A 20,913-nucleotide genomic window follows, 5' to 3' on the forward strand; every position below is an offset into this window, starting at 1 on the left:
TTCATTTGTCACATAGAATACTGTATGTTCATGTAAACTGTGTCCAGTATTTAGATTGATATCTCCTGATTTTAATGAATACATGTACAACAAAATCTAAATATGTGTCTTTTTATTGAAAACTACTGTGTCAGCCAACACTGTTATGATGCTCATATCGGGTTATAAATCAACTTTAATGGTTGAGACTTATGCACTACAATGTTATAGTTTTTATATTTACTTATTGTGTTGATTCTTAATAATTAATGTCAGTAATATATTCTTGGTTTACGCCAGTGCTCATTTTTCATCTTCATAACGGGTAAACGCTTAAACCAAAAATTATATTTTTGTTTTGTATTTTGCCAAAAATAGCTTAAATGACCACAAAGATATTTTTATCAAAAACATCCTAAATGGCAAAACGTCAACATGTGTCATGTCAGTTGGCAACAATCAGTAACAAATACCAACATATATCTTCACTCTACATAATCCAACGAAAGCAATGCATCATTTATATTTACAAGATTTCCATTGACGAAAATAGGAAAGTAAGTAACAGACACCGGCAGAATATGAAATGATGCTTTTATACCAACCTCCTAACTGGATGGAGAACATTGAAACAAAACCAAAGAACAGACAACATGGAGGAGGACGTCTCCACAGCCGCTGGACCTCAGCAGCATGAATGACGTCCTCTGGAGGCTGAGGACAGGAGACATGAGCCGGCATCTCGTCCAGCAGCTCCTGGAGAGACCGTCTGGAAGCTCCTCGCCTCCTAGCAGCCTCCTCGCCTCCAGCCTCCTCGCCTCCAGCGTCCTCGCCTCCTCGCCTCCCAGCAGCTGGACAAAGGGCTCGGCCTTCTGGACTCGTTGAACGTGGCATGTCGGTTCCAACGTGTAGAAGGAATCAAACGGAGACTTTAATCGTCCCGTTCATCTTTGGGCCGACGGGCTTTCTGTTAGAACAACTCCCCTCTCACATCTAAAAAACAGAAAAAATAAACCGGAGCATGACGACCACAATAATGTGTATTTGACATGAATACAGAAAGGGCACTTCTCTCATCCAGGGCAACAGGGCAGGCGCTTGAGCACCACTAGGGCTCTCTGTGCACGGGCCTGGTGTTACGGGTTAATTTCAACTTGTCACCGTGGACTTATTTTCCTTCAAGGTTTTTCATAGCAATGATGAATCTTTTTAGTGACAATGGCATAAATAGCTCAAAACATGTCTCGATGTCAGTGACTCGTCACAGCACACCGTGTGACTCCAGGGGGTCATGTTGATGACATTTGCAGAGGCTGTCCTGCATCATGAGGTACTGAGCTCCAACAGATCTCAGATGGCTGTCAGTGCACTTATGATTTCAGTTTTAGCTCCAATTATTGCTTTATAATTTTATTTTTATAACTGGGTCGACCCTAACCACACAAAGGTCATAATTTTTAACCAGAGCATACTATGACATCTTTTATTTATTTTTCATTTAGGTAAAAGAATAATAATAGAGGCAGTATGAATAAAACATCATCGTTAGTAACCAGTGTTTAAATAAACAACTAAAATAAGATGAACACAAAAAAGCCTTTGTTAAGTTCTTTTTATTATTTTCTTCTGTACAAGTGTAACTGTTCCACATGTTAACTGGTCAGCAGCTCTGTACCACAGTGTGTACCACAGTGTGTACCACAGGAAGTCAAACGTTACTGATGAGGTGTGTTCATGGTGCCGTTGGGTACAAGGCAGGTCAGAAGGCGACGCGTGGATCCATCGACTCCAAACCGTTTACAGCAACGTGGCCGACCGGCCCTCGAGACCGATGAGTCGAGGCAGGCCAGCTCAAACACAGTTCAAATATCTTTCACATTTAAAAAAGTCTTTGCAACGAGAAAAGAAAGCAAGAAAAATACACTCAAAATCATCCTTAAAAAGGCCCGTCTGGAGTTTGTTTATGTACAGTGTCATTTAAAACGAGGCCCGCAGCCGACCTCCACGAGGTCAACGCCGTGACCTCTACGTTCTCCGTTTAGGCCGAGAGCTTCGCTGCCACGCGATCCGACATATTCATCTTTCTGCTGACTCTGATCAGGGGAAACACAGAAGGGGCTTCAAAAAATAATAACCATCGGGAAACGTGAAAATTCGGTCAAGACTCCGAAAAAACTTCTTAGGGAAAAATCATATCCGACCTTCATAAATCAGGCAAATTAGTGAAATGCTAAGACTTAATATAATTTACTGCAGGAAAAACAATGATGGATATTATGTTTGTAATATTTCAGTTATTCACTGAGGGCCGAGTACTGTAGCAACTCAGTCCCAGTGCTGCAACTGTTGTATATCTCCTTCACGAGGACAATTTAATTTCAAGCTTATTAGTTTCTCATTTTTACAAAAATCATCAGTTGTTATTCTTCCCTACTTATTCATTAGATAGTTTTTGTATTCATGTCTTTTCGATTTTCCTCCCAATTAATCACTTTGAAATGTGCGCCACTCCATTAATGTTCCCACTCATCGTTATCGGGATGAACGATTGCCATCAAACATGTGAGCGGAGAAACCGAGCGGAGAAATTGCTGACGTGAACATTTCACGGGTAGAAAATAGTGTGGGAAAAAAAAGAAAACGAGAGTGTAATAGTTTTGGGGCTTCTCCGCGTTGCCCGTTCACATATGGAGACTTCGTCAACATGTTTGGGCGCACCTGACTCGGACCGACGTCATCTTCACCGTGCGAATGCAAATCAGCTGAAATCTGAGTTTGTCTGGCAGACACTGAAACAAAGGCGGGATAAAATAAGAAAGAAAAATCAAATATCAGAGCAGCTTCGTCAGAAATTAATGGCCCGTCCCTCACAGATTTTGTACATTGTGCACCGGATATGAACCAGCTCTCATTCATCGTACGTTTCCAAGGCAATGCTTTCATTCTCCACTGAGCGGTAAAGGCCTTTTCCCTCAGCACTGCTCCACTTGAAGGAGACGATACAGTCACGTGTGGTCCCAGGTAGTGAACATGACCAATAATCACAAATAATAATCATAAATATTAAAACAGAAAACATGGTCGGTATAATAAAAACAACAAAAAACATACAGTTCAAGCGTCGAGGCTGTGTGAGGCGTTTGCTTATCTTCTGGCTGTCATGAGGTTTGTGGAACATGTTAGTGCGTCACGAAAATAAAAAATGGGTAAAACAAATAGAAAACGTATCCTTCTCGTCATCCTCAACCAACTTGCAGATCTCTGTTCATTTAAATATCTTTTGGAAGCCTTGGACCAGCCCGCTAAATGGCTTGCTGAGACACGGTGACGAGGGTCACGTTTGCGGAGTGTAAACTCGACAGTATGAAGTTGACCTGGAAATATAGACACAAAACAACAAAACACAAAAATGGAATGGACCCCCAGGAAAACACTGATAGCAGTGTAGGAATGGCTTCCACTCGTTTACTTCAACTCAATACTACCGGCCAGCAATTCCTCTGCTGCACCCCTAGGGGGCAGCAAGAGTTCAAAGGAAAAGAGGCACGAGGCAATAAACAAAAAACAATGTGGATCCAGGCTTTAAAACACAAAACAGAAAGATGCTCCAGGTGTGAGTGGGAAGCAGAACGTTATGTTATATCTCATGAATATTTACCTGCAATTGACAAGTAACCTCGAAAAGGTGGACTTTTGTCTCCAAAGCTATTTCTTGTGTTGGTAACAGTCACTCCTCACAGCAAAGGAGATCACGTAACAACACCATCAGTGCACCACCCAGAGGAAGTTGGTAAACAAAGAGCTCGGTGAAATAAAACAGACCGTATTTTCCAGATTTTTGATTAAAACTTGAGTAGTTTGTGTTTTGCCGTGTGCAGCTTGGAGTGGAGGAAGAGTGGCGATGGGTAACCACCGTATGGGCACAGTGCAGGGCGGTGGCCATTAGAGAGAGAGAGAGAGAGAGAGAGAGAGAGAGAGGGAGGGAAAGGGAGAGAGAAAGCTACTTCATTCTCTGGTCAAGTACCCATTGATTATATTACAATATTGTTTACAGTCAAAATGTTTACTGCTTTATTAATGCTCTGAATGTATATTTCGGGTGTCGGTGTCTGTTTGCCGCTTGCCTGTAAGAAGTCAGTTTGGGATTTTCTGGCCCATTCATCTAAAAAAAAAAAAAACGTTTTTGTTCATGTTTTTTTGGCAGCAGCTCTGACATGAACTGGTTCCGTCGAATGTGGTCCCAGTATGGACTCTGCCACCGAAGCAGTGGATTTGTGGTCCCGTTTGTTTTCCTCCTATCGATTTATGGGTATTTGTTCGCTGTAATGTCTTTCGCTTCTCTTCGCTCACTCTCGTTTTATAACTTCTACTTTGTTTACAGCGGAAAAGAAGCGAGAGAGAGAGCGAGAGAGAAAATGAGAGAGAGAGAGAGACAAATGTGACAAGCTGCAACCTAAAATGTGCTGGGTTTCTGTTCTCAGCACGGCGACCATCGGTGTTTCGCTGCCCTGGATGAAGCACAAAGCCGAAAGAGGACACAACATCAAAACGACACATTCAGGAACTGAGGGTAGATTACATGAGCAGCGCGACATCAGGGACGTCGGGTCGCTTTGGACCGTGTGCTGTTCGAATTGCTTTGACTAATTGTTTAAAGAATCAAGCCGAGAGGGCCCGCACATTTAAAAATCCGCTAACTGGTACACTTCCAGAGTGGTTGATCGAACCCATTGCATTTTCTCTGAATTCGACCCCATTAATTAACGCAACCGATAGATTCCGCTGCCTGCTGCTTTGGACTGAGCCTGTACCACATCCTCCTTTTCTTCTCCTCTTAAGACACATCCAGGTCTGTTTTCAGAGCGTCGTCCGACCACTGCGCCGTCGAGGCTTCACCTCGCCCGCCTCAAGTTGAGCTCCGGAGACTTTAATTCGGGGTTTCTGAGGTTTGAAACGTCCATCGAGTTCATCGCGAGTCTCCTCTCAGAGAGCGGTTCTAGTCCGTTGCAGTCTGGCTCCAACTGTGAGCGCGTTCTAGGACTTCTGCTCGGGGGCGGCAGCGGGCGCAGCCGCAATCTCTGGCTTCACAATCTGGTACGTGATCAAGTATTCTGGGTAAGCCTGTGGACAAGGAGCACATCAGATGTAAATACAATTAAATATTAAACTCATCTCGAGAGCTTTCATGTGTGAAAAGAACAATCGGTTATTCAACATGTATAGGACCTGCTGCTTTTATACATTTAATATCTTTGGATTTTAGATAGATAATAGCTCAGCTATTTGAAGATGTCGCCTTTGACTGTGAAATTGTGATAGCCATTTAAAACAAAATAAAAAAATATTTTCATAGACAAAAGGGTAAATCAATTAATACAAAAGAAAAACTAGAACGGGCACTCGGTAGAGCGCATACCTTCGCATATCACAAGATTAGGCATTGAATTATGAAAATGTTGGCATTAGTTGCATGCCAATTGGATAAAAATTGACCGCGCTATGGTAAAAAGAAGATTTTGACCTTTTCATGACCTTGACCTTGACCTTGGACCCGATCGATCCCAAAATCGAATCAAATGGTCCCCGGATAATAACCAATCATCCCACCAAATTTTATGCGATTCGGTTTAATACTTTTTTAGTTATGCGAGTAACACGGATACAGATAAATAAATAAATACACGGCGATCAAAACATAACCTTCCGCATTTTCAATGCGAAGGTAATAATGCTCAAGAAGACACATGAAGGCATTGTTTCGTGGTCATGACGAGGTGTGTGTGTGTGTGCGTGTGCGTACGGACCTGCTCCCCTCTGTAGATGACGTACTCGGCGTACGCCAGTCCGTTGACGCTGGGTCGCCCGATGACAGAGTGGTGCCCCGGGGGGGCGTGGGCCATCTTCATCGCACTGAACTGAAGAAACGACTTCCCCAGCGTCACTCTGCAGAACAGCATCGGCCTGAAAGGGGGGAACGCACACCATGATGCCGTGGTCACGAGTGTTTGTTTAATTTGTACATTTTAATTCATATTGCAATGTAATGACGAGTTATCGTAAGAATACGTTTCATTTTGCTCCCGGCAATAACACACACCAGTGGTTCATATTCTCTCCCTCTATGCCCACTTCTCTTTATGACATAATCATAGTACATTATATTAACTAATTTTCAGAGTATATTGTTTTCGTAATAAGTATGCAAGAAATGTGTTTTACTGTTCAGTGTATTCAAACTGAGGCTTTGGAATACGACTTTGAAATAGTAATTGCTAAGTAAAGAAAGAAAGAGATTCCTTTGTGCGATGCATTGTGGGCAGGGATGTCGCATGTGTACAGATTTTAAAACCCTTTGAGGCAAATTTGTAATGTTGGGCTATATATAATAAAGTGAATTGCATTGTGGGACATCAAAAGCACATCTAGACATCAAGTGCATTCAGTATACAAAGCAGCATCCTTGAGTCAACTGTTGTCACTTGCTCAGTTTCAACATAATTAGGATAATAATGAGTACTTAGTGTGACATTGGGACGCAGGTGCTGACGAGTAGCTCCGTCCTTCCACACAGAAACCAGAACAGGAGAAGAGAAAGACGTCTCACCTGTGGCACACGTAGCAGGAGCGGTCTTTGTGGGTGGGACATCCCGTGCCTCCACCAATCCCGTACACGTACTGGTTGCTTTTGGACGAGTTCTCGGCGAAATAGATCCCAGCGCCAAACATGCCGCCGATGTATGCGTGCCGCTCGTCGAAGCCCTTGTGGATGATGGCGTTGATGAAGGGGGAACCTGGCAGGAGAAAGGACACATTCCCATCACGTCCATCGCATGACAAAAAGAGGCAACATACTCCAATGTGGGGACGTGTGCACTTCCTGTCTGGAGCTTCCCGTCTCCTCTTTGGGCGCTTGGAAAACCACCCCAACACATCTTTGTTTGTTTTCGACTCGGGGTCATCCGACACCCAGGACACGCTCAGACCATACAGCCCAGCCTGCCCACTCCGCCCTCTGCCTGTTGGCTAGCTGCTCCCTCACCGTTTGGACTGCACCGTGGATCATATGATAACACAAATGAAACTCTACAAGTGGCACTTAGAGTAGATCTACAACTTAGATGAAGTTAATGTGCTTATGAGAGGAAGCGACTGAAGCTACAAGGGAGGACAAGATCGAGAGAAAGACTGTGACGCCGTTGGACACGTTCCAGTTCGTCTTCATCTTGGGAACAACCGGATGTTGGTGCATTTTAACCAATTTATGAGTTTACCAGCAAACCAAAGTCAAACTTTAAAGGTTGAAATGTCACACAGCACATACGGATACGGGCCAATGAGTTGGGATCTCTGCCTGCTATCTGACAGGGGACAGTGTCGAAATAAATGAGAGAGAGAGAGAGAGAGAGAGAGAGAGAGAGAGAGAGAGAGAATGTTGTGGTTGTGTGGCATGCGCGTAAACATCTGTGCTATCTTACCGTGAAAGAGCATTCGCTCGTTGTGATGGTTGTGATTCTCGTCCGCTATTTCCTTTTGTCTGTGTGCGTATCTCTCCCGCAGCTTCTTATTCACCACCTTCTGAATCTGCAGAGTCAGAGGAAGGAAGGAGAGGAGAGGAGGAGCAAAGGAGCAAAGGGACGAAGAGGGAAGTGGACTATGTTCAAACTTCATCCTTTGTGACCGTAAACAGAGGGAGCTGGTGTGTGTGTGTGTGTGTGTGTGTGTGTGTGTGTGTGTCACCTTGATGATGTTGTACCGGCTGAAGACGCCACCTGCGTTGCCGCCATCGCGATGTTCTCTGATCGTGCTCTGCAGCTGAGGAGGGAATGAACAGACATCAGAACGACACGCTTACGCAAAGCTCTCAGGAGCATGTGCGGGATGACACGCGCTTATGGGATGCACAAAACAAAAAGGTGTGATTCATGCAGCACCCTGGTGAGCATTAGACCACCTGGATAAGAGTCGTTTTCTCTTGTTTCTTTTTTTACCACCGCAGTGTTTCCATATCCAGAAATCAAAATAGTGTGTCAGTGATATATCCCATGGCCACCTCGGCTACCAATGTAATCTCCCGTTACCTGTTGTATCTTCTGTTCATGATGGCATCATCTGGTGTACCGACAAAATAAACTGAATTGAAGGTTGCCAATTCATTAGGCCCAGAGGTGTGGATTTGTCGGGTCATTTCGCAGGATAGTTTCCTTAATTACCTTCGCATTGAAAATGCGGAAGGTTATGTTTTGATCGCCGTGTATTTATTTATTTATTTGTATGGGTGTTATTCGCATCACAAAAAAAGTTTTAAACCGAATCGCATGCAATTTGGTGGGATGATTGGTTATTATCCGGGGACCATTTGATTAGATTTTGGGATCGATCGGGTCAAAGGTCATGGTCAAGGTCATGAAAAGGTAAACATCTTCTTTTTACCATAGTGCGGTCAATTTCTATCCAATTGGCATGCAACTAATGCCAAAATGTTCATAATTCAATGCCCAATCTTGTGATATGCGAAGGTATGCGCTCTACCGAGAGCCCATTCTAGTTCATTGTAGTTATGATGAGCCGGCACCGGAGTCTAGATTACGGAGCCATTTAATCCGTGAGAGCAGCGACTCATTCAATCACCGCGGATACCTAAATAATGCCGAGGGGGAAATTTGGTGCGTCTGCAAAAGTGTGGCATCGGCAGTGAAAAGGACAATGTGAAGAAAGAGAATATAACCTAATGGTGCAGGAGCTGCTTACAAACGGATGGGAGCCATGAGAGAAAAGTTTTCCGTGACGCGGTTGAAGCCATGACTGCCTCTCGCTAAATGAGGTCTCATCACGATGACTGAAATTATTGATGACCTATAAAAATACTGCCGTGAAGAGGCAGAGGAACTCAACCTGGTATTGGAAAGCGTCTCGAGGGGACTTGTGCAAGTCATCTTATTGCAATTACGCTTACGTGCTAAATTACCTGTTAACACCTGGCGTTCATTAATTTCGAATCCATTCAGACTAATATCTGCTCTCTCGTTTAGTTACTCGTTCATTTTTGAGATGGATGGAGCAATAGCACTGATACGGCGTCTGGCGTGCACACGGTGTGGCGTCTCCTGTGCCAGATGTTGCACGTTACTAATCATGGACATTTTGAAATGCTTGAACCACCTAAAGAAACGAGCCGCTAGAGAGTCATGCAGTTCATGAAGGACAAAAAGCAACCGCCATCAAGCTCAGTGAGCGCGTGTCGAAGTGTGTTTGCGTACTTCCTCCTCCACAGACTGGAACTCCTTGTCGTCCGGTGCCAGGTCAATGAGCACGGTGCCCTGGCTGGAGCAGTGGAACGTCAGGTATGGGTTTGCACCTAGCAAGGACAGAGGGAATCAAAGAAAGGACACCAACACAGGTTGTATTGCTCTTTTTTTATCCAAAGTAACAGCTATATTCTTCTATAAAACCGACAAATTTTCTGCAGCAGGTTTACTAGATAACACAACTTGATGTTGGAGAACTTGCTTGATTGTGCAAATCTGTCACATTCATATGTTTTAACATTTCCAGTGTTGTTCATTTCAATATATTCATTTTAATACAGTAAATCCGATATTGAACAAGTTGTGTACAACGTATGCATTTTGTGTGTGTGTGTGTGTTTGCTGACCTTGCTGGCCTCCCAGCAGCCTCTCGATGCCCTTGATGAGTTTATGTCTGTGACCGTAAGCGTTGATGCCGATCTCTTTCAGCTCCTCGTGACCCATGTCTGACAGCACATCCAGCGAAATCTGCCCAGAAACAACAAACCAGTCATGCTGATCCATCTATCTTTTTATCTCTCTATCTATCTATCCATCTAGATATCTACCTATGCCAAAAAAATAATAATTGGAAGAAAAAACAACATTTTGTGATCATAATGTAATTCTAGTGATAACTCTAATTACACATCAGACAACTAAACAACTTCTTTTTTTTTTACGGGAGAACTCAACAAAAACAAATCAATGTAATGATGACAACAGCAAGTCTGATATAAACAATAAATACAAGCGTTCAATGAACAATACATATTGCAGAGACAATGAGTGTGACAAATATTCATGAGAAAAAGAGACGAGAACATCAAGAAAAGGTCAATGAATGAATCGTAGTCATCAAGGGAGTGAGATGCAAATTGTTGATGGGGATTTTTCTTTTTCTTCAAGATTCCCACCGGAGGCAGAGATAACGCTTTTTAAACCGAAACCTTTGCCTCCTTTCCTCTGTGTTGCTGTAATCACTGTAATTGGTATAAACCGCCGTGGCCTAAATACTCCGCCGTGTGTTCGCTGAGACATCCGCTGTTACTAATTAATACAAGAACCCCGGCGTCATTTCAGAAATCGCAGCGAAGGGATGTAAAGTTCTGCAGAGAGCCTGTGAGAGTTTGCTTCACCCGGTTTGAACTCCGAAAACAAATGAAAGCCGACTCTCAGCCGTCAGGCGAGGCTTCAAGCTGCCAACTGACAATGAGAAAGAGCGACTGAGCAATCTGCCACTTGGAACAGCCGAATAAATAACTTCTTCTATTCTCCTTTACTAAAGCTGCAAAATGATTGCACTCTTTTGGCTTGCGAGGGCTAAAACTAGACAGTCATAAGGGAATAATGTATTCGTATAAACCGGTTGGCCAAACCGTATGTCGACAACTTTATATTCTACTAATCTTCTTCGACAACCACAAACAAATCAACTTAAATGGGTTGAGTGTGTTGGTTTCGACTTTGAAATAAATATTGCAAATGCCACAGAATGAGTAAAAAGTATGCATTTATAATAATCAAGTAAATTGTAATGATGTGAAATCCATTAAAACCCATGCATAATATATCGTCATCATGAGTGAGTCCTTGATCATGTTATTCTCAAATAAAAATATTTATTTCCATTAACATTGAGCTGACTCTCACCATCTGAATAACACACACACTTAACCTTTTGCCCGCTGTCACCTTTCAATTCCTTTCTATTTCTGTCGCTCTCCTTGTCGGTTTTCTCCTCTTTCGGTCATATGATCTGTCTCCTTGTCTCCCTCTCTCTCTCTCGCACTGTCTATTTTCTCCATCTTTCTTTTCAGGCCTGCATCCATCCCTTTATTTTTCTTGCTTGTTCTCTCGCTCCGTCTGTCTGTGTCGCTCCTCGGCCCCCGCCGATCCATCGACATAAACTCTCTCTGTGTCACTCGCTCCCATTCATTCCTTCACGTTGATGTCCACCAGTCTCACAGTTTACGGCTCTGTGAGTCTGTACTTTGGCACCGGGGTGCTTGGAGCATCCTCACAGCGACAACACTGACATGCTGATGCTAAGCGGGTGTGATATGTACCACCGTCATCTTAGTTTGACGCGTGAGCCAACGTTTGCGGACATCACCGCCGAACCCGCACCACAGTTGAGGCTGATGGGAGTGTTGTTCGTTTTGCAGACATTTAGCCAGCAAACGAGCCGTAATGAGCCTTGAAGCTGTCTGACAAATAAACATGCTGATGGCCCGTGATAAAAAAGTTAAATGGACGACAAACGTTGTTACAGTTCATCTTGAGGGGGGCAAGGATGTCTGGACCAATTTCTAAGGCAATCCATCTGTTGTCGAGATAATTCATTCTGGGCCAACTGATCGACTTTCCCATCCCTAACGCAGCGCCACTAGAACGGCTCTTGACTGGTTGGAGGCATGTACAATGGAATAAAAACAAAGGGAAGAAAACTGATCAAATAAATGACTTTAAACCGTGGTTGAATTAGTCTGTAACCCTGAAAGCAATCGACTACCAGACCAAAACAATAAAAAAAAGTCCTGAATCTGGAAGAATCTGGCAGTATCGTGAAAAAACTGATTTGAACATCGTTCAGTATAAAATGATCAAATAAGTTTATGAGCTGACAACATGGCCAGAAAACATGTAGGCTAAAAATGTTAAATAGCTGCTGTGCTTTTACCCACAAGCACAATGTGATATTTCAGTTTTTCTTTTTTAATAAATTTGCAAAAAATTAAACATTTTAGTTTTTTTCTGTCAAGATGGGGTGCTGAGTGAACATTAATGAGAAATAAAATGAACTTTTTTGTTTTTAGCAAATGGCTGCAATTAAACTAAGAGTAAAAATGTTAAAGGGGTCTGAATACTTTCCGTACCCACTGTATGTGCCTCTGAGTTGTGTGTGTGTGTGTGTGTGTGTACCTGTTCCCGCTGGAAGGTGTCTCGGAGGTGCTCCAACCCCAGGCTTTTTAAGAACTGGTTGATGGTCATGTCCAGCAGAGCTGCAGGGACACGGTGACGCCAGAGGCCGTGTTAAACGTGTTGACATGATTTCATTTAACAACCGGGACCAGACTCCGACTTTGGATGACAACTTACTGTACACACTTTCTCCTTCCTTCCTGTCGGACCCAGACGCAGCTCCGTCTGCTGGTCCAGTGGCACCGCCCACAGTGAGGTCACTGAGAGGCGTGGTCAGGTTGTCTATGCTGCTGGCTGCAGACAGACAGGATGGAGAGGGAGAGATGACCACGCCCCCTGTCGCACCAGCACTCACCACACTCGCGCTCACCTGAGAGTGTAAAGAGAGACGATTTGGTCTGACGGGTCAATATGTCAAATATTATCGCTGAACTGTTGCACATACCGACAGATATTTTCCAACTTCCACACACTTCAACTATCTCAACCACTTGTTTTCAGGTCAACAGACATGTCAACTTTGCTTATTATTTACACACAGCGATTAAGCTTTTTCGAGTCAGCAGCTTCTTCTAACAGCAAACGCATTATATGGCCCCCGCATAATAATGTTTGAGCGGAAAGTCTTTCCATACGCGTGTGGACGCTCACCACAGTGGCCTGGGGCTTTAAGCAGCTCGGCAGGGCATCTGGCGGCATGGCGTCAATCAACAATGCTCTGATGTCATCAGCCTGCAACAGATAAAGAGACGCAGACAGACATATTTGTAATGTACTCCATGTTTAATTATCTACCTAAGACAAACAATTTGCTATTATTTCTAACATAATGTAATGTTTTTGAGCTTAGCGCTGAAGCCACCAACCAGTATATTATACAATATAACATTTGCCTCTACAAGCCACTGGTCACACCAGACCCGTTGAGTCTGGAGCAGCAAATCCCTTGAGTGTCATGAATTTAGAAACTGTGCATTTACATTTTTGTTTATGAATTCAACTTTTCCTTTGTAAGTTGAAGAATCTTTGTATTTTGTAAATTGCGTCACTGCCAGGTTGCTTCTGTGTCCATCTCTACTGTGTAATGCCTTTAAATAACACCCAAGATAACAAAGTGATCCCAAATATAACCTGAGGCTATCAATAATAAACATGTGATATTATCAATTTAGAACTGAAAGCACCGTCAGCTCTAATGTTTCATGCACTTTGAAGTCGCAGTTGGGTTGCCCAGGTCGTTCTTGAGGCTCAGTTTGACTCCACTGTATTTATCTCCTGCGTACCGTCGCCAAGTCCAGCGGCGTCTGTCCCTCCTGGTTCTTCATGGTGGGATCGGCTCCATGGGCCAATAGCAGAGCGCAGAGCTGAGTCCGCCCCTTCTGGGCCGCCTCGTGGAGGGGAGTAAACGCCCACTTGTCTGTGGCGTTGACACACGTGTTGTACTTGATCAAGAGGGCGGCGATGTCCACGTGCTAGACGGAGGAGAGGAGGTGGAGGTTAAGAGGAGGACGGAGGAGGCGGTGAAGGACACGGAGAGGAGCAAGGGAGGCGATGAAAGGGGAAGGAGGAGGAGAGATGTAAAGGGAAACGGAGATGGGCGATGAGAAAAAGAACGAGAGCCGAGAGAGGGGGAGGTGGTGTGAGGAGGAAAAGAGACAACAGAAATAAAAGCGTTTCACCGGAGCAAATGTGTGAATAAGTGCTATAAAAATCATCATGGGAAAACAATCTGTGATATGATACGTGGGATTCTCTGGAGTAAAACCTGTGTGAATTATTAACTCCATCATGATTCTTGTGTTCCCTGCGGGTCTTAGCTTTCCTTTCCTTCCTGTTTCTTTCACTCATCGTTTGACTCCAGCTGTCATCTTAGCGTCAAACACAATGACGCTTGTTCTCGAGTACCGGTGGGGGATGCTAACGAGTGTGTATGTGTGTGCGAACCTACAAAAAAAACCTGCATAGCTCATCAAGTTTTCATTCAAACATGTGTTTCGTGACTCTTTCAGAAGCAGCAATGCTGTCGAGCTGCCACAGTTTGTCAAAAATAAATCTGTATTTGTAAAAAAAAAATATTGTAAAAAAAAAGGGGGGGGGGGGGAGGGTCCATCACAAGTTCCCAGAGTCCAGGTGATTGTTGTGTTGTGATTAATTAAGAGTCCAATTAACTCTTAATTAAAATTTTTAAAAAGAACGCTTAATGTTCTTTTTGTCTCAGCAAGAGATTATACTTTTATTGGATACAAGTTGCACCCTAAAATAAATGTGAACAAATCAGAAAAAAGAGCAGCCTATCTGAATTGAAGTGTGAACTCAAGTGTGCAGTGTGTGTGTGTGTGTGTGTGTGTGTGTGCGTCTTACCCCGTATGAAGCAGCATTGTGTAAAGGTATAAGTCCTCCTTTGTCCTGGGCATTCACATCGGCTCCATGCTCCAACAGATACTCTGCTACCTCCAGGTTGTTGTAGCCAGCTAGAGAGCGGTTGTGTGGAAGGACAGATGGAGAGTATAGAGGCAGATAAATGAAGATAAACAAACATTTTGTCAGTTAATGAGAGAGGAGGAAAGCCAGAGACACATATCGGCCTACAGTGTGACAGCGTGTAATCATCTTTTCCCTTTACAAGTAAGTACATCAAGGCAGTGTGTGTAAGTTGTCAGATCCATGAAAAAAAATGTAGACCTTCAAAGTGTTTTTCAGCAGTTTCTTAACTTTAAAAAGTGCCAGTCGCAAAAATCATTTTCTAATTATTAATTATTTATCATCTATCTAGTCTTGTCATGAAACTCAATAAATACAGATTAAAAAAAGAATGCATAGGATCTGCTTCCCCACCAGAGCAGGATTACATGGGGAAACACTGCAGAGAGAGTAGTTTTAAAAACGGACCAAGGCATTTACAGTTCAATTCCCAATAACTAGTTTTCCACTAGGGAGTGACTTCGTTTAAGACCGGGGCGCCACACTTCACCCCCACTTAAAGCCAGCTGACAGGAAATCCCTTTGTGGTGCATGAAGGCAATCGTCACATCATGTCAGATTTCGTGCAATAAAAAAAAAGAGAGGTAAAAAGCAAGAAGATCCAAAAATTTTAAAAAACACAATATCTAAATATCTTGCTACGACATTTTAAGGTAGAGGTTGAGGACATGTGTATTTGTCCTGTGGTTATGCAGAGTGGTGTTCTTGATATCTCTGAAGCCGTTATCGTGATAAGGGATCCTGAATAAATGAATAAGCATGTGCATCTTTATAAGAACCACAGTATCTCTGCCATCTGGATTTAAGAACTTTATAAAGTTTGTGTGCGATCCAAGGTCGTTACAGTAGACTATCGCGTCGCCATTATTTAGTTGTGTCAAGCTTATCCGAAACGCTGCTGCCCAGCTCTCGACAATAACACTCGAAACACATCGCCTTCATCTTTGCCTCCTCTCACTGGCCCTAGAATAGAGCAATAAGTTGCGAAGTTGCCTCCCTCCCTGTCAACAAACAATGTGTTTTCTCCCTCAGCTGTTTGTGTGTATCGCATTGTTCTTGGCACCCGTCCTGAGACACAACCTCAAGTGGTTCTGAGGAGTTAGACTTCGATTGATTGGCACCAGCAATGAACAAAATCAATTCAATCTTGCAAACTTCAGCAAAACACCAGCGCAGAACGTCTGACTTCACCCTTCATTCTCATCAGTCTGCAGAGCGAGATTTACGTAACCAGGCCGACTTATCAAAAGGACCCGTAAATGTGTGTGCAGCTTCCGCAATGCACGTTACCTGCGAGGTGCAGCGGTGTCGAGTTGCGCCCCTGCGTATCCCGACAGTTGATGTTGTCGGGGCTGCATAACTTCTGCACCCGAGCCAGGCAGCCTTTTTTAGCGGCGTCCAGCAGCGCGGCGTCTCCTCTCAGCAGGTCCTGGATGTCGGTGTCCCCGTCCTTCACCAGGTCCAGAGACGTGTTCCCGTCTCGGTTCTTCTTGGTGGGGTCTGCGCCGTGCTGGAGAGGAGGAGGTCAGTGGAAGATGCCAAACAATATGGGAGACTGTGTTTGCGATCAGAATGCACACACATTTTTTTTGTGGTCACAAAGACATAATGTCCATTGCAAAAAAATTCCATACAAAATGTCACTCCCCAAAAACTCCCGTATCACTTTTAACCCCAGTGGAAGCGTTTCGCTTCGACAAGGAAGACGCGATGACAGGTGAGCGTGAAGGTCATTCACTGGACAGAAGAAGAGAGGGACACGCGGAGAGGTGAGGACAGGCCTCCCAGTGAAGTGGAGAACACCACACGCCCTGGAGATGAGGGGCTGGAAAGCGTTCTCCCTCGGCTGCGGTTCAACTTGTCGCTTCATTGTGGGTTTTTGAAAATCTGCTCATTAAAATGTGAAGTTGTGGGACAACTCCCCTGCTAGCCTGAAACTGTCCGTTATACATATTTCATGCCTCTATTCCCTATTTAAGAGTTAGTTTTTTTTTAACCTATCCATAATCAGATGTCTGCCCTCCTTCTCCACGTCTCTCTGCTGTAATCATATTCTCACTGTAATTTATTCGCTATCCAGGAAAATTATAATAGAAACCCATTTCGATATTATTCGGGGATATTTACATATTAATACATGTCGGTTCCGTTACTCTCCCATTGGTTTCCGCCTATATGCATCCCATCTACAATATCTAACAGGTTATACACCTGGAAGCTCTATGAACGATTATCTAGCTAATGCCTTTTCCATTTTCTATGAAGAGGATGGACTTGCAGATTTTAAGCCGCCGTAAAGTTGACCATCTGAGTTAAGAATGCTAACACTTGCTTTTAGCGCTGAACCCAAGTTAGACCTGGGGCTGATGGGATTTTTTCTCATAAAAGTACCTTAAAGGTACAAACTGAAAGTTTGGCCTGATGATGGTCCTCGATGAAAAGCTAATGGATCATCTTGAGGGGGGCAAGGCAATGTCTGGACCAAAATGTAATGGCAAACCCCCCTTGAGAAGCCAAAATGAATCCGTAGATAACTCGACCAAATGGCATCCAATAGTTGTTCAGATATTTCAGTTTGCACCATCCCTCGAGCCCGACCGCCAGCATGGCTACAAACACAGAGACATGCTGGGTGTTCACCGTGACTGGCCACAATGACTCAACGAATCAATCACAAAGCCAAACAGGATGATGTCACGCTGCTGGATTGACAGCCGGTCGCTTGTGTGAGTCACGTGAGTTCACATGTTTCACACCAAGCGCCAGCGAGGCCGATTCTCCTTTAATTGGAGGAGACATTTTATTGTGTTACACTTCTTTCCTCACAAAGTAAATGCTAATACTAATGTGGTGTATCGCACAAGGTCCAGAATGCCACCGCAGCGGGAGCAAAGGCAACAGACAGAGCCACAAATCCAACACAGAAAGGGGACAACATGAAGTTGACAACAAACAGCGCAGACAGAAGACAACCTACTGCTGAACTCTGGAAGAGTTTATTCAAAAAGTGAGAACAGTTGCGTCCCGAGGACATGGCAGATCAACACCAAAGTACAGAAACAGTTGGCTGTGTGTGTTTGTGTATACGTGTGTGTGTGTGTGTTTAAAAAGGGGGAAATGAGGGCGTTGCCATGCGAACACAAGAATCACAATCACAAGCTTAGTAAAGTGAAAGGGATATTCCAGCCAGAGTGGATAAACACCAAAGCTTCCCACCACCTTGAAGAATCAATCATCTGTGTGTGTGTGTGTGTGTCTTATTGCAGCCCTCAGATCAGTGATAGTGTGGCCTAAGGACCTTCTGTATCTCCGGGGCTCTTTTTGAGAACCCCCACTGGGCTCTCTGCAAACGGGGCTCCACCCGGCTCAAACACAGACGCTCGAGTCCGTGCCGAGCTGACGCCAGGCGAGGATAAACAATCACTTGTAACAAACTCCCACTAAGGGAAGCGGGCTTTGTGCAGGATGGAAATAAACAAAGCTGCTCGGGCATATGGCGTTCCTGGACGATGTGCTGAAGGCGTGCGCCCGCCTTCTACAGCGCCACCGGTCATCGTGAGCGGTCACAAGTAAGTGACTCAAGATGGGTGTCGGATTAAAAAGGTGAAAAACAACAACATTACGCGTCTTTAAAACATGTTCGACCAACGCGAAGCTTCAGAACAGCTTCAACGCTCCTTTACAAGCACCGTCACGATCTCTGGTGCTGTGTGAAACTAAGGGAACATTGAGATGTCTTGAATGTGTCGTCTTTGGGGATTGTAATATTAAAGTACGTATCCTTTCTCTCAGATGATTTTGCAAATGGAGCTTCTGCGAAGCAAAAGAAATGTCAGCTGTGATCTGGCTATAAAATATTATCATCATCATAAAAACGGTTAGCTGTTAATAGTGTGAACAACTATTGGCCAATGGCAGTCACCCTCCAGAAGAAAACCCTCCGTTCCCCAAACACCCGCTCCGTGCAGCGCTCCACTCGTGCGTTTACATCCACTAAAGACGTAAAGGGTTTGGCTGCGTCAGGATAATCAGTTGAGGAGCAATTTCTCCAGTCGCCTGCTCCACCTCACTGCTGACTTCTTGTATAATACGCTGTGTACAAACATGACACTTTGTGCAAAGCCATTAATTACAATATTTAACTGATCACAATATTTTCTTGACTCAAATCAAACGATGTAGTACATTTGCCTAATCTTTCATTACATTTTTAGGTGATAACATTTTTTTTCTTCAATGAATCTCATTGTGTAAAGACAGTAAAGGGAATCAGAGCTGAAAACTTCTCCCTGCAGGTGATGTGTTCGGTTTGCACATTTAGCTGTGAGACTGCAACATCTCACATTTAGAGACGTGACGGTGGGGAAAACACAACAGATGTCTTCAGCCTTCTCGTCTGATTGGTCCAAAATTATCCCGGCGGGGTCCAATTGGTGGACTCGTTTAAGGACTGTTGTTATTTCAAATAAAAAAAGTCTTCCATACTGTTGATTCGTACAGCTTTGCTGCTTTAAATGTGCAGCACTAGTCTGATTTACATTGCAGTGATGACCAATGAGGTTTAAGAATGCATGAATGCATGGCGTGGGGAGGAAGTTGAAGCGCAGGTCTAACCTTGAGCAGCAGCTTGCAGATCTCATATTTGCCCTTGGCAGCGGCTTCATGGAGCGGCGTGAACTTCCACAAGTCGGCCACGTTGACCGAGGCCCCGTGTCTGACCAGCAGCTCGGCCACCTCGTAGTGACCGTACGAACAGGCGTTATGGAGGGGAACCAGGCCGCTGCGAGGGGAGAACACAGACATGATTACCTCCCATGACTTCACCACAACTTACTCATTAGTTTATGTTGTGTCACCACAGATAGAGCACATATATACAGAAATGAAAAACAAATAATAACAACAGCAAGACATTTTTTTTATTTTTTAAAAGGGGTCTGGTTTGCTCTGTCCTCACAAAAGCTAAATATAAAGATAAATCCTGAGAAACATTCAAGTGTTCTTATCTTGTGTTATCGTTGACGCGTAAACATCGTCCATTTCTCCCACTTCTCACGACATCGCTCCTCTTGAGCTCTTATTCTGTGAGTTCACACTTCCATATCATATATAAATATATGAGTCACGATTTTCAACCATCAATCTGGTGATGGTGGTTCTATCGTGTGCCATCTCTTCGTAATGGCCTGTTTACTAACTGCTAGCAGGATTTTCAGCAGACGTTCTAATTTCTGTCGGAAAATGTTATTTTTTTACAAATGAAACCGTAAGACTTAAGAGCCCCACCCTTTGTCCTTGGCGTGCACGTCGGCCCCGTGGTGCAGCAGGTACTCCACCACCGTCACTCGGTTGTAGCCGGCAGCAAAGTGAAGGGGAGTGGAGTGTCTTCCCTCCAGATCTCGGCAATTCACATTCTGAGCCGTACACAACGACTGGAGAGAGACAGAGAGCGGAGATTAAAATTAATATCCGTCTTCAAATGAAGGACCTGATCAGCCGAAGAGCCCTGAAAAAAGTTAGAGTATCTATAATCAGGCTTTAAAAAGGGACACGGACATATTTGATTTGAAGACCAGATGATTTCAAGAGGTTTTTCATTAACCAAAATGTGAACATGGAGACGGTTTTCTTTTTTCTTGTTCTCTGCAATAACACCACATTCTCACTGAAAACGGATGATGGGTCGCAATGAATAATTGAGATCTGAAAGATTGCGAGAAGAAAAATGGGAAATGGACACCCCTTTTTCTTCTGATAACAGGGGGAACATTTATTTACATACAAATATGAACCAGGACATTTCTGTCTCCAATGGTTCAGGTTCTCAGCACGATGCATTTCTTTGAAGTTGGCATCTTTACCTTTTATGATTTCATGATTTATCTTGTTGACAGCTTAAGAATTACCTTGAGGGTAAAAGGCACACTGCACTGATTGAAAAGTCCCTCTAGGCAAATTAGTATTTGGGCTACATACATCATCCTTATTATTCCCCCCAAAACACAGCCAAATGAACCAAAACAGACATTAAGCACAAAGAAACAGAACTTCTGAGACAGCAAGCAAGAGAAAATAGAGAAAAGAGTAACACTGTGCCTCTAACCTCCCTCCCTCCCTCCATCCCTCCTCCCTACCCCAACATGATTTATGATGAAAAATATGTCCGGGAAATGAAATATGCGGAAAAAGGCAACAATAGTGACGTTAATAATGGAAGTTGATTCACGTCTGGACCGAGGCAGAC

At 43.8% G+C, this 20,913-nt stretch overlaps 1 protein-coding gene across 2 annotated transcripts in view; it reads right to left on the minus strand.

Annotated features, from left to right (window-relative positions):
• Window positions 1–1,576: 1,576 nt before the first annotated feature.
• The window catches only part of tnksa (tankyrase, TRF1-interacting ankyrin-related ADP-ribose polymerase a), a 71,273-nt gene continuing 51,936 nt past the window's right edge, over window positions 1,577–20,913 (minus strand). For both annotated transcript variants that reach the window (XM_056433062.1, XM_056433060.1), the window contains exons 15-29: window positions 19,956–20,101; window positions 19,284–19,449; window positions 15,960–16,179; window positions 14,550–14,659; window positions 13,472–13,660; window positions 12,840–12,920; window positions 12,366–12,558; window positions 12,189–12,268; window positions 9,632–9,752; window positions 9,237–9,334; window positions 7,717–7,791; window positions 7,455–7,560; window positions 6,584–6,770; window positions 5,784–5,940; window positions 1,577–5,100 (exon numbers count right to left, since the gene is read on the minus strand). In XM_056433062.1, coding sequence (XP_056289037.1) covers window positions 5,014–5,100; window positions 5,784–5,940; window positions 6,584–6,770; window positions 7,455–7,560; window positions 7,717–7,791; window positions 9,237–9,334; window positions 9,632–9,752; window positions 12,189–12,268; window positions 12,366–12,558; window positions 12,840–12,920; window positions 13,472–13,660; window positions 14,550–14,659; window positions 15,960–16,179; window positions 19,284–19,449; window positions 19,956–20,101 — 2,016 coding nt within the window. In that variant the 3' untranslated portion in view covers window positions 1,577–5,013. The remainder of the gene's footprint in view (window positions 5,101–5,783; window positions 5,941–6,583; window positions 6,771–7,454; window positions 7,561–7,716; window positions 7,792–9,236; window positions 9,335–9,631; window positions 9,753–12,188; window positions 12,269–12,365; window positions 12,559–12,839; window positions 12,921–13,471; window positions 13,661–14,549; window positions 14,660–15,959; window positions 16,180–19,283; window positions 19,450–19,955; window positions 20,102–20,913) is intronic.

This window comes from Pseudoliparis swirei, chromosome 15, assembly GCF_029220125.1.
Source record: "Pseudoliparis swirei isolate HS2019 ecotype Mariana Trench chromosome 15, NWPU_hadal_v1, whole genome shotgun sequence".
Lineage (NCBI taxonomy): Eukaryota > Metazoa > Chordata > Actinopteri > Perciformes > Liparidae > Pseudoliparis > Pseudoliparis swirei.